General features: G+C 38.9%; 2 protein-coding genes across 2 annotated transcripts; one reads left to right on the forward strand and one right to left on the reverse strand.

Annotated features, from left to right (window-relative positions):
- Positions 1-9,510: 9,510 nt before the first annotated feature.
- Positions 9,511-12,817, forward strand: LOC110852962. Its single transcript, XM_022101146.2, has 6 exons — positions 9,511-10,335; positions 10,395-10,721; positions 10,807-11,068; positions 11,233-11,403; positions 11,561-11,934; positions 12,038-12,817. The coding sequence occupies exons 1-6, from the start codon at positions 10,073-10,075 to the stop codon at positions 12,759-12,761; spliced, it is 2,121 nt and encodes a 706-aa protein (XP_021956838.1). The 5' UTR covers positions 9,511-10,072; the 3' UTR covers positions 12,762-12,817.
- On the reverse strand, positions 12,806-13,880 carry LOC110853689. Its single transcript, XM_035854359.1, has 4 exons — positions 13,641-13,880; positions 13,453-13,564; positions 13,278-13,366; positions 12,806-13,208 (listed from the first exon to the last, which is right to left on the reverse strand). The coding sequence occupies exons 1-4, from the start codon at positions 13,878-13,880 to the stop codon at positions 12,840-12,842; spliced, it is 810 nt and encodes a 269-aa protein (XP_035710252.1). The 3' UTR covers positions 12,806-12,839.
- Positions 13,881-15,359: the final 1,479 nt, after the last annotated feature.

Here is a 15,359-nt window from a genome sequence, read left to right on the forward strand (position 1 = left end):
CGGCACTAATCGGAATTAATACAGGAAATCAAAAACTACTTAACTGCATCTTAATGAATATAAATTGCATAAAGTCACAAATTCCTCACTATATTTGCACCGTTTTCGGTGGTGGAACTGGAAAGTCTGGGCGAGCAGGAAGATATTTCCAAATGAGACAAATGTCACCATCAACTTTCGACCGAACTTTGAATCCGAACATCTGTGGGACTTTCGATGGGGACGTTACCTAAAATATATAATTAGCTTATGTATTTAGCAATCAATACTAATTCCAACATTTTGTAGAACGTATTTAATACTAGTTTTACAGGCTGCGTATATTTGAAACTTTGTCCATGAATGTAATGGCATGGATAATTTTTTGATGCTTGCACATCGAGGTCGGGGGGTTGAAGTAGGTCATCATTCTCGCAATACTCCTTGACCAACTTTTTGTCCGCATCAAACACGTGGAACGACTTTTCCATCGAACCGATCGGATATCCTTGCTCATTGACGGCTTGAAAGGCAACTTCTGACGCAGAAAGGTCAGCGCAGGCCGGATTTGTATTCGCATGTTGACGAAATTGGACATGCAGCGCGTACGGAAGGGATGTCGGAAAGGCCTCCAATGTGAAGCAATCTTTGAACTTTTGATCAGCGGGTAGAAGCGTGATGTCTTTGCCAAATGTTAACTTCCTATTGTAAATTGGAACATCGGGGCGAAAATGGCGACATAGAGTGAAGTCTAACAGGGTTGGTGGTTTTGGTGTAGTTGTGTGAGTTGTTGTACTCAGTGTAGTTGTTGGAGTAGTTGGCGTGGTTGTAGTCGTTGGCGTAGTTGTAGTTGTTGGCGTGGTTGTAGTTGTTGGAGTAGTTGTGGTCGTTGGCGTAGTTGTAATCGTTGGCGTGGTTGTCGTCTTTGGCGAAGTTGTAGTTGTTGGTGTAGTTGTAGTCGTTGGCGTGGTTGAAGTTGTAGGAGTAGTTGTAGTTGTTGTTGGAGTTGTAGTTGTAGGAGTAGTTGTAGTCGTTGGCGTGGTTGTAGTTGGAGTAGTTGTCGTAGTTGGTTGAGGTTTAAAAAGGCCTCTGCAATTGTCCGTATTTTGCCAATGTTTGTACAGTGCATGAATATGCACATCTGGCTTTCGTATCTCCTTTGGTGTTTCCAGAATTATTCCTCTGCTGCTAATCTTCGCTTCATAGACGGGTGATCGTATAACAACAACTTCCGGATAAAACCAGGCAAGTGGATCAGCATAAAACAAAGGAACCTTGATATCCTTTCCTGTGTGTCTGACAATCTGCACCTCGGCACTGAGAAATTACGAGAAATTTAAAACAACTCACAAATGCAATGTTTTAAAGGAATTTACTGAAATTGAAAGTTTTTGACAAATTCCGATGTCAAGTAGTTTGCTTGAAACTTCAAGATCCACGATATTCCGTCGCATGGCGTAGTTTGGGCTGAGTCCGTGAAGCACTCCTTCTTCAGGTCAGTAAACCCTAGCTTCCAAAAGTCATGGTTTTTCAACCGTACGTGTTGCCACTAATTTTCGAAGACAAAAATTCTCAAATATGCATAACTCGAACAAATATGTGTCAAACTTATACCCGATCTATCTTTTCGTAGCCTGGTGGTTTTCCACATATCTCCGATCCATATGTTGTGTTGTGTATAACTCTGGCTTTATTATTATCTATACAAGCATTCGGATTAGGACAATCTTTTGGTGCATCTGGAAGCCACATTCCGAAAGGAAGACCCACTGAATCCAATGCCGTAATGGCCCCACAATTTCCAAACACTGGTTTCTGCCTATACTTAACATTGCCCACTTGTTTGGTGTAGCGACAATTTTTTTCTTTCAGCCACAACCGCACCCATATTTTGTCGGGCTTTTCAAAAGCATACAATTTCAACTCATAACAGTCATCCATAGGGTCCGATGGATAATAGGAATTGCGCAAATCGCGAATTGGCAGCAGAGGTTTATCTGATTCTAAGCTGGGTTCATAGCCGGTTAAAGGTGCATATTTCTTCTTCGTACAACGGCACATATCCGTAAAATAAGTGGGTCGATCTTGCAGTTCGTATTCGTCATTAGCATTTTCGTTCACGTTTTTTACTCGTTTACAATTGTCCCGTTCCGCATACGTCCACTCCATCCAATTCCGTTTCGCCAAAGGAGTCCATCTTGCCTCCCTCCCGGCGTCAACTCTAACTTTAATTTCCGCCCTAGAAAAAATATGCACTGAAATTAAGCAGCCCACGCCCACGATTTTATTTTTTCATACACAAAATCCAATTTTAGTGTGTCCCCTCCAGCCGGGAGCAATTGAGTGATCAAATCATCGTTCGGTTGATATTCCAAGTAGAAACAGATTATAGCTTGCTGGGTAAATTTATCTGGCTCTCGGTCTTTAAAATCCGTTTCTCCCAATAAAAGATGTGTGTCGAAAACGACAATGCTTTCAGTCTTCCTCTCCGCGACGGACTCGGTTGATCCGACCTGTGGAGCAGAGTTGATTTCAGTGACTTTACAGAAAAATGACATGAATTACGAGTTAGAGATTACCCAATGGTAGACGTTTCCCGGAATGGCGGCATAAAATACGGAAATTGCAGGAATAGTGTGAGGGACGGTGTGGTACTTTATCTTTGGAGACAGCGTAGTCCCAGGGCAAGCTTTTTCTTTTAAAATCGTGTCATTAAGATTTTCAACGTGACGACCCTCTTTTCTATAATTGTCATAATCATAGCTGCCGATGGGGAAGCGATCCTCCGCCAGTGTCATCTTCCCTGCTAAAACTGCAAATTGAAGTCTGTCCAGGTATATTTTGGTGCATTCTTCCGTCGTACTCTTGAGCAAGGAGATATGAAACACGTTCGGCTGTCTGCCAACTAGGGGGGTTTTGTCATTCATGGGGATGTAGGATAACTCGTAACATCTTGATGCTAAAGCATCGAGGTCAGGGTCGGGAGGCTGAGGCGGTTTGAATGGGTGGACAGTTGTTCCGCCGTTCAATTCTAGGTCTTTCAGGTTGTAGCCGTATTGAGTTCCGGGGACAAGCTTGAAAATCAGCGATGTAAGAATGATAAGCAAGCTGATCGTGGTCATTTTGATGACTCGAAAGGAGCTTCGAAACCTCAAGCAATGAAAACTGAGGGAAGGTTTGGCATTATTTTTTCCAGACGTTCTATGCCAATATTATTTGACACTTTATCATTCTATACATGTTGCGACAAATGAATTGTTTCCAACACAAATTTTCATTTTTGAAGAAATTAAATTTTAATTATTATGTACTGAAAAAATGGTGAGTGGACCGTTGCTAAGTTGGAAGATTAAGACGACCCCCTAGGTTAACCTTTTAAAAACGGATTCCACCAATATCCCGATGCACAATCAAATACGGTCCGAATGCGCCCCGCATACGATTTTTTCGGTTTAGAGACGGCCGAAATTGTCGCCTCAATTACGACTATGGATAGATTTCTAATTTCAGATTCCATGTAGTAACTCAAAGTAGCGGGTGGGCCACCTTCTGTCTCAAAGCTAAAAAAAGATTTCGTTTAACCGAAAAGTTTACGCTATCGAGCAGAATTCGGATTTTCTCTCGCAATCGGAATTCTTCTGCCGACTTCGGCCCGAATACGGGGCGAGTTCAGCTCAGTGGCGGGGGTTTAAAAGTGTTGCCATGCCATGCCTTCCTCGCTCTTAGCACCAGTCGCTCATTTCACTCCGCTTGTACATCCCAGAAAACAGTTCTGACAATGAATAATTTAAAGAGTAAACCTTTTGCCGTTGTTGAATTCATTGAAAAAGATAAAACGTTGGTTTCAGTTGTGTCAGCAAACTGGTTAAGTGCTGCCAATACACAGTGTTATTGGCCATCAGGTCCAGGAAGTCATCAAAAATTAATTAATCATATTCTTCCGGATGTGACCTGGGAAAAATACCAATGCTCTCTTCTTACATTTTCAAGTAAGTTTCTATTTTACTGTTTGATTCGTCATTTTTAAATAGTTAAAAAATGGAGGCTTCACTTCCTTCCATCATCATTACTTGATTAATTATGTACACACTTTTGCAGGTACAATTGAAAGTGCGACAAAATCAGCGAATGCCGCCCGGACGAGTGACAAATTATCATCATCCGAAGTTGAGATAGCTGGATTTTCTAAAGGCAGACCACCGCCACGACGCAGGCGAAAGAATAAGGTAGCAGCGGCAGTGAAAATTGTTACACCAAGTACGGATTCGGGAGGCAATTCGGAAGAGGAAGTCAGTTCTGGAGGTGATCCTGTCGTCTCTGGTCTTGTCAATTTGATTAATTCTGGTAAAATTAATATGAGTTATTTTTTGCACAAATTTACGATCTTGGTATATTATTAACGATTCCAATTTAATTTAGTGTCAACTGTAATTGAAAATCCAAGCAGTGACCCTCAACCCCGTCGTCAACCAACCCTTGTTTCAGTGGACTCAACAGTTGTCAATTTGTCTTCCCCGATTCATCACCCCCAGCAGCATCACTTGGAGGGCAAATTGTAAATTTGTCGCAAAACGAGCCGGAATCTCAAATTTTTGCAACGGTTGACGTGGTGCCTCTCTTTGCTTCTCTGACCGAGTTGATTAATAATTTCAAGTACGAGAATAATGGTAAAATCATTCGTTTTCTTGATCATCGATTAATTTTTCCTTTTCGATAATTTTTGATTCACATTTTTTATACATTTGGTTCTAGCCTTTCAAACAAAAGTAACAGAAGAATTGGTTAAAATTAGAGGTCATCAGGAAGAGATATTAAGGAGAACGGCTGGAACAATCGACGAATCTCCTCTAGAAGACGATCCAAATCGACCGGACATTCCGTTGTCTACTCCAGAAGGTTTGGATTTGTTAAACGATTGGTTGAAAAGTAATCAAACTAAAACTATTTTGGTATGTTTTCAAATATAGTAAGGAGAAAAAATTTTAATGTTTGTTAGTTTCATAAAGTTAATCAACTAAATTTGTCTGGGTAGGTCGAAAAATTACGATATCTTGGTGGTAAAAATCCTAACGAAAGTGTAACCCGAATATTAGAACAGCTACTGTTGGACAAATTGGCTAAAATAATCAGCCTTACTGGAGCAGGCAAATGTGCTAAACGAGGATTGAAAGACTCGAAGTTACAACAGGTGCTCTATGGTATGGAATCAAATTTTAATCAGGAGTTAGCATTCTCGATACAATTAATAACTTTGGTTCGTAATTCATCGTTTCACAGAAACTGTTCGGCTCAATCGTTCTACTCGTGAGTTAACGAACAGCGAAATTGACGATTTTACCAAGAGGTGGCTGAAGAATTCTAAAGATCGAGACGGCGGACGTAAACAACGAAATAAGGAAGAATGTTCAACAGGCAGATTCCCGAACGAACAGCAAGATGGCAACATCGACGGGCCGTGAATGAATTTTTGAATAGTGTTAGGGTCCCAGCAGTCGGTTCGATTGTTAATAGTGTCAGTGTACATCACCCAGCTGTTGTAAATAATAGTAATAGTAGATTAAGTGGTACAATTAGTAATGAAGCAGGTGATGAGAATTTAGAATTACAAGAAGTAGATACGTTAGATCGTTATTCAAATTCAGATTCAGATTGTAGCGAGGATGCGACAGAACTTACAGAAATTGTTTCAATTGATTTAGAATTGAGGAAGTGGGCTTTAGCTCATAACATTAAACATTACGCTCTTGGTGAGCTCTTGAAATTATTTAAGAGGCAAAAAACTTTTCCTACTTTACCGTTAGACTCGAGAACTCTCATCCGAACACCAGCTAAAATTCGCACTTGTAATATTAGCGGAGGTAAATATTTTTATTTTGGAATTAGAAAGAATATGCTCATCAGGATGAAGTACGGGATTAAGGAAAATTTTAATAGTTCCAGCAAGATTTTACGCACATTGCAATCAGAGGTTAATAGTCCATTAATTAGCCTTTCTGTAGGGATTGATGGAATTCCTCTAACTAGAAGCACCAATAAACAATTTTGGCCCATACTAGGTAGTGTTGATCAATCCTTTAATTCGACACCTTTTGTTATAGATTTATTTTATGGAGAGTCGAAACCAAATAATTTAGATTTTTTAACTGACTTTGTAAATGAGTATAAAACTTTAGAAAGGGATGGCATCTCTCTGGATATGCATTACTCTTTCAGGGTTTCACGTATTTTAGCTGATGCTCCCGCTAGAAGTTTCATAAAAGCTTGTAAAAGTCATAACAGTTATCACGCGTGTGAAAAATGTCTAGAAGATGGTGAGTGGATGCATAGTGTCAGATATTGCAAAGGTAATTTCCCAAGCAGAACGGATGATAGTTTCAGGTTGCAGACGGATAAATCTCATCACACAGGAAATACAATTTTATCTGAATTGAAAATTGGTCTTGTATCACAAGTTCCTTTAGACTATTTGCATCTTGTATGTCTAGGGATTACAAGAAAATTAACTCGCATGTGGGTGAAAGGCAAATTACCCCACCGTCTACAAAGCAGGAATATATTATTAATTAGTCGAAGATTGAATAATTTGTTAATTTATTTTCCTTCTGAGTTTCAAAGAAAGCCAAGAGGGATCAATCACATTGATCACTATAAAGGGACAGAATTTAGAACGCTTTTACTGTACACAGGAGTAGCAGTCTTTAAAGGAATAATTCCGAAAGTTCAATATAAAAACTTTTTACGCTTCCATGTTGCCTTGTTAATTTTGTTATCCCCAAAAGCCGATAATATTGACTGGAATTTAGTGGCTAAGAAGTTGTTAAACAAGTTTGTGGAGAAATGCATCTCACTTTATGGACAGGAATTTGCTGTGTATAATTTGCATGGGCTTCTACACATTAATGAAGATGACCTTTTTGGCGCACTGGATAATGCTAGCACATTTCCGTTTGAAAATTTCATGCAAAAAATTAAAAGTCTAATTCATTCGCATAATTATCATTTAGAGCAAGTTTCTAAACGACTAATGGAAGCAGAAGCTCTGCAAATCGATACTAATGTAGGTTTTAGTAGATATTGTCATAATGTGTTGTCTCCTAAAAATATTTGTAAGAACGGTGATAACTGTTACATGCTGCGTTCAGGGAAAATTGTTGTAATTCGTCGTTTTCAGAAGGATGATAGTAATATTAAATTTAGTCAATTTTTTGGAGACATCAAACCCGTGAAAGATTATCCAATTGATAGCTCGAAGTTAGGAGTTTTTGAAGCTTCAAACGTATCCGAACAAGAATATTTACATATTAAACAAAATGATATAATTTGTAAATATATTAGGATGCCTTATAAATGTAAGTTTATATGTATTCCGTTGCTACACTCAATAAAATAAAATGATTTGTCAACCTTAAATTTGTGTATTTTAATTATTATTTGCGAGAAATATCCTTCGGAGCGAATGGAAAATATAGCACGCGGATAGAAAGCTGCATTCCGAAAGCGCATAGAATGCTGAAAATCGCATTCGGACCGAATTCCGATCACGCATTCGGAGCGAAGGCTTTTTTGCGGCAAGATCCGACATGTGGGCCGAATTCGTTAGCCACCCGTGGAACGCATTCGGACCGAATTTGATTGTGTATCGGGAGGTGGAGGGCGATTTCGATCTCTTGGCGACGGACTACACCAATAAGGTGTAGGCCAAATTTTTCGCCTTAGCGACGGACTACACCAATAAGGTGTAGGCCAACTTTTTCTCGTTGGCGACGGATTCCACCAATAAGGTGTATGGTTACAGAATTCCGTTGAGACCGGGCTACATCAATAAGGTGTAGGAAAAAATAAAAATAAAATGACCGAGAAAATTTTCTCAGTTCCATTCTTTCCTCCTTATTTGTCGTTGGTTTTTCTTCAAGCCTGAACTAATTTTTTTAGAGTTTAGAGTTGTAGTTGTAGTGAGGTGAGGAACTCGGAGGAAGTGCATCAGAGGTCACGCCGCGCCCCCGAAAAATTACCCAACATTGGCGCCGCTAATAAATTGGTCGGCGTTGACCTCTGACCTGTATCATGTTGTAAATATGATACAGTTCATGATCGCTCACTGTTTCATAGTTTATCAATGTTTATGTTAATAGTAAATAATACCCGCTTAAAAAAAAAAAAAAATGATACAGTTCATATTTTTTTTAAATTATCACAACGTTCTCTTTAGCTAATATATTCGCAATAGTGTCACCACCGATCGGAACAAGTCACAGAACACTGAAGGACAAAATTATAGCTAATAACTTGTTTAAAATATAAAATGCATCCCAAAATCAGTGTCATCAAATTGATGACATGAATGATGACGATTTATTCGTTTAGTTTATTTTTGTAGTACTATCAAAATCAAATCCGATCTTTTTATCAAAATTAATATCGTGTGTTCATTTGGTTCAGTTGCAATTTCATGTTAAAAATGTATTATGTTCTAATTTTTGTTGTCGAATCAGTTCCAGGTCTCTAATAAATCATAACTGCATCAGTAGAATATTCAAAATCGGTTTGCATTAATTCAGTCCCCAACTGATTTTATCACCGCCCCACAAGTCGGTCTCAATGGTATTCTGCCCCCCAGTAAATCCGCCCCCAAATGCAATAGAAACCATTTTTAATTCCGTTTTTAAATGGTATCCAGGTCAAAATTAATTAGTTTTTATAAGGTTAAATCAGGGTCAAGTGATCTCACACCCTCCGGTGGGGTGTCAATCGATCGGTCTAGATCATACGATCACTTTGGTATATTATAGAATTTTGTGAGATCAGAATTGGCTGTAAAATGCCTAAAAAACTTATATTTTGGTGATATTCTTCGAAATAAACGTTTTAGTTTTCCGAAACAGTACAGTCGGGATTTTTAGCTTAAAAAATCAAGCTAAAAATTAGGATGCTTTCATCCTTAAGAATTATGTCTCTATGTCTGCCAGTTCAAAAGTTATTCAGGGTCAAACAGTTGGGGCAAACCAAAGGACTTTTGCCCCAACGATTTAAAAAATGAAAATTTTCTAAAAAAATAATTCATTTGTCGCAACCGTATGGGGCACCACCCCATAGAAACGATGTCAGTTAATCGTGGTTCTATGCAAGATTGCTTGACACTTTATCATAATACAATGTAATTGTTACTAAAGTTGTCAAGCAACCTTGCGTTCTATGATTATTTGACCACGATTGCTTGACATTAAGTATCTAGGTAACACTTGGGTCTGTTATAGACTGATAAACTGAAGTGTCAAAAAACCTTGATTTTGTAGTGCATTGAATGACCTGCAATATCAAACCGCTTTTTACTAGAAACGGTTAATATCATATTTCCTGTCTGAATTAATTGTTCATTGTTTCATTATGCTTAATTGAAAACGTTTGTTCAAATATCAAGAAGTTTGATTTTTGTCTGATTATACTTATTTTCACAATTTTATGAAGGTTAGCATAGTTCCATTAGGATCTGCTTTCATTGCATGCATTGCATATATTTTACATATGAATATACTCATATTTACATATTACTTATTTTACATATTTGTAAAATATTAAAATATACATATGTACATATTATACGAATCAAAATCAAATTAATCAATACACTACGTAGATGTTAAATTATAGACTTGGTATATAACTTGATTGATAAGAGACATTGGCAATGTCAAGGTTTTGCAGGTTCTACATTAAACACATACACACATCTCTTCTTCAAACATACATATGTACATAAACCAATTTCTTGTAAAAAAATGCATGGTTTATGTATATTTGTTGACGATGACTCGATTGATTACTCAAATTTATTACGGAATGAATAGTAATATGACACCAACCACGACATTATACGAGAGTACAGCCATGAAAGTTCTACTTATCCATAAGATATTATTTTTTATTGCTTCGTGCTAAGCAAAGTCATGTTATTCCACTGATATCGATATGTCTTTTATATCATCGAGTCATATTTACTAAGGAATAAAATACTTGTTCTTTTCCTGCTTGTTAAACTGCATCTCATTCTCACGATCAGTCGCAGTTGTCAGCAGACTCAACATTTTTTCCCGAAATGAAGTCTCCTTTCGTAATTATCGTATTACTATTCATCCCACTTTTTATCGTGGGCGTAACCTCGGACGAGTCACTGCTCCCCCTCGAACCAGACGAGCAGGGTTTCATCGTTCCTGGAATCCATGCGGAATATCTCCCCCCACCAATTTTCTACGAGGGCTACATTCCACTCGTCTTGGAGTATCAGACACCGCAGTGGAACAAGACCGAGGTCACGTTTAACAACTGGTACACTTGCGTTTCGGAGACGTATCCTTACAAGTAAGCCCGAAAAATAAGTAACCTCGATAAAATTACGACCTTTTCTTCTCCGATTCCAGATATTCTTGTCCCGTCGCGTACCACATGAACCAAGCCGTGGTCAATTTACACGTAGATTTTGAACAGCTCCATCCAGCCGTGGGGAGTATAAATGGGAAGAAAAGTCACACTTCTTCCAGTGGTGACCACACGACCCATTACGATCGTCTCATCTCGTCGTCACAATTCTGTACCAAAATTCAGCCTCATTTTGCCACTATTTATACAAACGTGCCCATATTCGAGAGGTATTTGAGAGCCCTGAAGAGATGTGGGATCGAGTGGGGTTGGGCGCCAGACGATGACGTAGTTCTGGTCCAGAGAAACATGTCAGACTTTAATTACGGGTGAGAAAGCGGATTTGAATGGTGTTATTGTTGTGAAAAAGTGAAGAATTTCTTGAAATAAAAGAAATATTGACAATTATTTCAGAATTCGAACCCCCTTTACCCGAATGGAACACAACTTTTACAATACGTTTTACAAGAATATTATCGCTCCACCTGCAGCAACGAATACTTCCAACACGACCGCACCCACCTCGCCAACTATCGGAAAATTGGACTTTGTCGGGTCCGCTGTCCTCTCCAATGCAAGGATAACCCTTCAAGCTGGAATTCTCAGCATGTACTACGCCGAAAAGAACAGATGGATTCACGCCACGTCCGACTGCGTCCAACATCTTATCCCTCAGGTAAGTTTAATATTGCTCAAATTTTTCTATAAATACAGTTAAAATCCTGGATAACTAGATTATCTAGGCATTCGCCCACATAACCACTTAATAAAATACAAGTTGTTCATGTGAGAAAATCTACATAGTGTTTTTTAAAAGATTTTATTTGGGTATTCGCACAGTCGATCATCACCCAGGACAAGTTTATTAAGGCGTTGAAGAACATCACAAACCTGAAAATGTTTCGGGATGGGCGATTGGAGCTGGCGATTGACAGCATCGCGAAATATTACACGCTGCCAATTACGGATTGTTCTCATACTTCGGGGAATATGATGGTGGTTCGGATTCAGGTAGGGTTACAGAAACTATATTAATTTATTAATGACAAATTACCGATGTGACATACAGGACTTGTCACAATTGCGAAAACTTATATTTTCTTAAAGTTTACATACATAATCTAATAAACATTCTGCACACTTTTCGTGTGTTTCCCCTTATTTACAGGTCCCCTACGCCAAGAAGAATCGTTCCAAATCGCTCCAACTCGTGCACACTCACACGCTCCCTTTCGAATACAAGGGTCACGTTTGTCGGATAAAATTGAATTCTCAAACGGATCACACGCCCACCGGATTTTTTCAGGGAATGAGCCATCACGGGGCGCATTTCCTCTACGAAGACTTTTCCGGTCTCGCCTTCCCCACGGACTGCAAGGGGGGCGAGCTTTGCCAAATATCCGAGTACGGGCTGACCCTCCGGAGTGGGGGAGCTGACCGGTGCGCCTCTGCCCTTATGGCCAGAAACCACTCCATCATCAAAAACCACTGCCAGTTTACCTGTCGAAGGCAAGACTTGTCAGAAACGCCAATTATTACGAGGTATGCGTAACCCTTTAAATTTTAAATTTTTGACAAACTTATAAAAAGTTTTTTTTTAATTTGTTCATAAAAAATAGCTGGTAAATTACGTTTCAAATTGCAGAATCCACTCTAACCAGTACGTCATAACCGGAAGTCCTTTTACAATTTTAATCCACTGCAACCCATCATCAGCTATATCAACGAACACACAACAAAATGGTTTCGAATACGAAGTCACCTCCCCTCGAATCGGTGCTCACCTCATCAACCTGTCCTGTAATTGCTTCTTCTCCCTCAAAAGCACCGAGAGGTTGAAAATCCTAAAATTTTACGGCGAAGGAGTATGTACCTCGAATGAGACGTCGTCTTCAAGCAGTAGTAGCTCATATTTTTATGGGGATGGGAGTCCATTAATTTTCGAAAAAGTGGAGGTAATTCCCATAATGCCGCTCCACTTTGCTCACGCCAAAGAAACCAAGAACAGTGTGGGGTCATTTTACTACGAAAATCTCAGTCAGGATGCCAAAGTTAACTTGGCCGATTTTTTGGATGAGGACAAAATCGAGAAGAACTATCTGGTTTCAAACAGTAACAAAGATTCATCAAATCGACGAAATTACAATGGCGTTGGTACAGACAATAATGAAGACGATAACATTTCTCAAATTTTACAAGCGGCAGAATGTTCTTCCTTGACCGCGTTGTGGATCATTTTTATCATCACGACCCTCACAATCTTTACTCTTCAAGCCTACATAATGTACATTTTGAGACAAAATGCAAAAATAAGTTATCCAAAAGATGAGCGAATTCTCTACAAAGTTCCCGATTCGCCAGTGATGTAGTATTTATTGACGTATTAAATTTTGATTTCACAAAAAATTTTGATTTCACAAAAAAATTTGATCATGATTTCCATCTTATTAGCAAAAACTTAGTTCCGCATCCTTTCCTGAGCCGATAAAGATGTTGTGATTGTATGATTTTGTCACGGGAGGTAAAACCCCCTCTTTGTTTCCATACAAGTGCTTCGCCTTCGTAGTTCCGATGCTGTCCTTGTTCATTTTAAGTTGAGGACCAAATTCTCTTCGAAGGACGATCTTCTGCTTGATGTCCCGCATCAAGGCGAGGGTGAGATACATGATGAAAGCGACGAGGGGGAGACTGAGGGGGGTGTGGAAGGCGAGGATTGGGGTGCCTATCGCGAAACCGGTGGCAATGTGGGCGAGCCCTGTTAGAAAACAGTGAAGCAAAGTGAAGATCACCCAACACTTCAAGGGGTCGTATTTTCTCTGAAATTTTAGATTTTACGAAAATTTTATGAAAAAGTTAAAAGAAATTTGAATGTTTTGATTTCTTACATAAGACGCTCCAAGAAAGAGGAGGAAAAACGTGGACAAAACGAACAAGATTTCTCTCAAGGAGAGAAGCGTGCACGTTATTTGGATTCCTGCAGTAAAGATGACAATGTTTAGGTAGAGATTTAACAAAATTACTAAACTAGTAGGACCGGAAGTCGGTAATTAGGTAACTTACCATGGGCGCATTTGTGGATTGGATTCCCACTGTATTTTTCATACTTGGCGATAAAAACAATCGGGTTGAGGGCGATGAACAAGTAGACGGAAAGAATCGCAAAACGCATGACCTAAACATTTACACGTATTTATTAAATTTTACATTTTTCAAAAGATTTTCAGGACTTGTGGCGACAATTGACTTACGATAAGTATGATGCTTAAGTATTGAATCGCTTTGTTCAACTTGATGTTGCAGCATTGCACCGGATTTTGGGAGGGATGCTCAGCGATAGGAACGAATCTAACGGAAGACTCAGTATTGAGGTTGACTACGTCGTTGTCGTTATTGTCGTTTTGATCAATGGCGACCTTTTTTGACGAAGACTTTTTCGTAGTTATTAAAATGGGACTATCGTCGTCTTCGGACATCGGCAAAGTAGACATCATGAATTAATAATTTGGTATAAAATTAAAATTATGCCGAATCAATAACATATACAAATTTTTTTGTTTTTTCATGCTGTCTAATTTTTTTCTGACAAATTGACTTTCACCATTAGCAACCACGATTGCTTGACTTTTAGTGCCAGGATTCTTCAATCACTAACGGCTACGCCGGTGTTTCTGGGTTCGGCCGTCACTCATAACAATTAAAATTTTTAATTATTTGAAAAGGTAAGGTAGCCGGGCTACCTCGCTTCGCGGAGCCCGACCTAGAATTTGAGTTATGACCGTGTTTCATTGATAATGCATCAATATTATTGAGACTATTAAATATTAGAGGAATATTATTTGTTTCAATAAAATGCGCAGTAAATTTTGAATAGATGGATGAACTTTCATCTTCATTTTTAGCCCGAGCTTATGGAACCGTCATGTCCGTCTTACGATAACTCTCGTTAAACTCATCCTAGCGACTTGAAATTTAGTACACGTGTAGTATAGGTCAAGTGAGGAATTAAGTTCGAAGATGAGTGAAATCGGTCAAGTGGTTGACCGGTGGGGGTCATATAGGTGGATGGGGTATTATGCACCAAAATTTCAAAATCGTTCTAGAAAACTAAAATTTGGCATTCAGGTGGCTAATGGTGTCTAGTACTGTCCAGAGAAAAGTGAATAAGCCTCCTAAAGGATAGAATAATATTGTTCTGTGAGGAGACCTAGAAGACGCAACTCCATAAGGCTGCATAAGCCACGTTGGCAGCCAATAACAGACGACGGCGAGGTTTTTGGACTTTTTCACCATAACCTCTCAGTATTTTAAACTTCTTAAAGAATCACAAATGTACATTTGTTTCGATTTTGGCGTCCAACCTGTACAATTTACTGCCTTTTTGAGTAAGTCGGACTCCGAAAATTAAAAAATTACATAATTAACAATATTTAACTACAAAAATTTTTGGATTGGCTGGCGCTGGGTGGGAGGGGTCGAAAACCACGCCGTCCTCTATTATTGGTCCTGGCTGTTCCATGTGGCTTATGCATTCTTAATACACTGCATCTTTTATATGAATGTATGTTCAATGAGTACTGTCTACTTGAAGAACATGAAGTGAAATTTGTAAGATTTTCTTCTGGAGGGACCCGAGGGGGTGACCCATTCGGATTTTTGAAATTCCTCAAATCAAGCTGAAATTTGATAAAAAAAGGTGCTAATAGCCCTCGATGGAAGAATATGAAGTGAAATTGGTAAAATTTGTATGTAGAGGGACCCTTAGGGGTGGTCCATACCGATTTTATAAATTGTCTTAAAAAGATGAAATTATGTACGATGTATGATGCTTCTTATGGTAGTATATGCAGTTAAAATCGAGCAAAGTGAAACAAAAGTAACCCCAGAGGGTGACCTACGCCGCTTTCTAAATAAAAGTTTCTATCGCGAAAGTTGGTATTCGGGACACTGGTCATATTTGTGTACGTGTA

Source organism: Folsomia candida, unplaced genomic scaffold, assembly GCF_002217175.1.
Source record: "Folsomia candida strain VU population unplaced genomic scaffold, ASM221717v1 Fcan01_Sc008, whole genome shotgun sequence".
NCBI classification, from domain to species: Eukaryota; Metazoa; Arthropoda; class Collembola; order Entomobryomorpha; family Isotomidae; genus Folsomia; species Folsomia candida.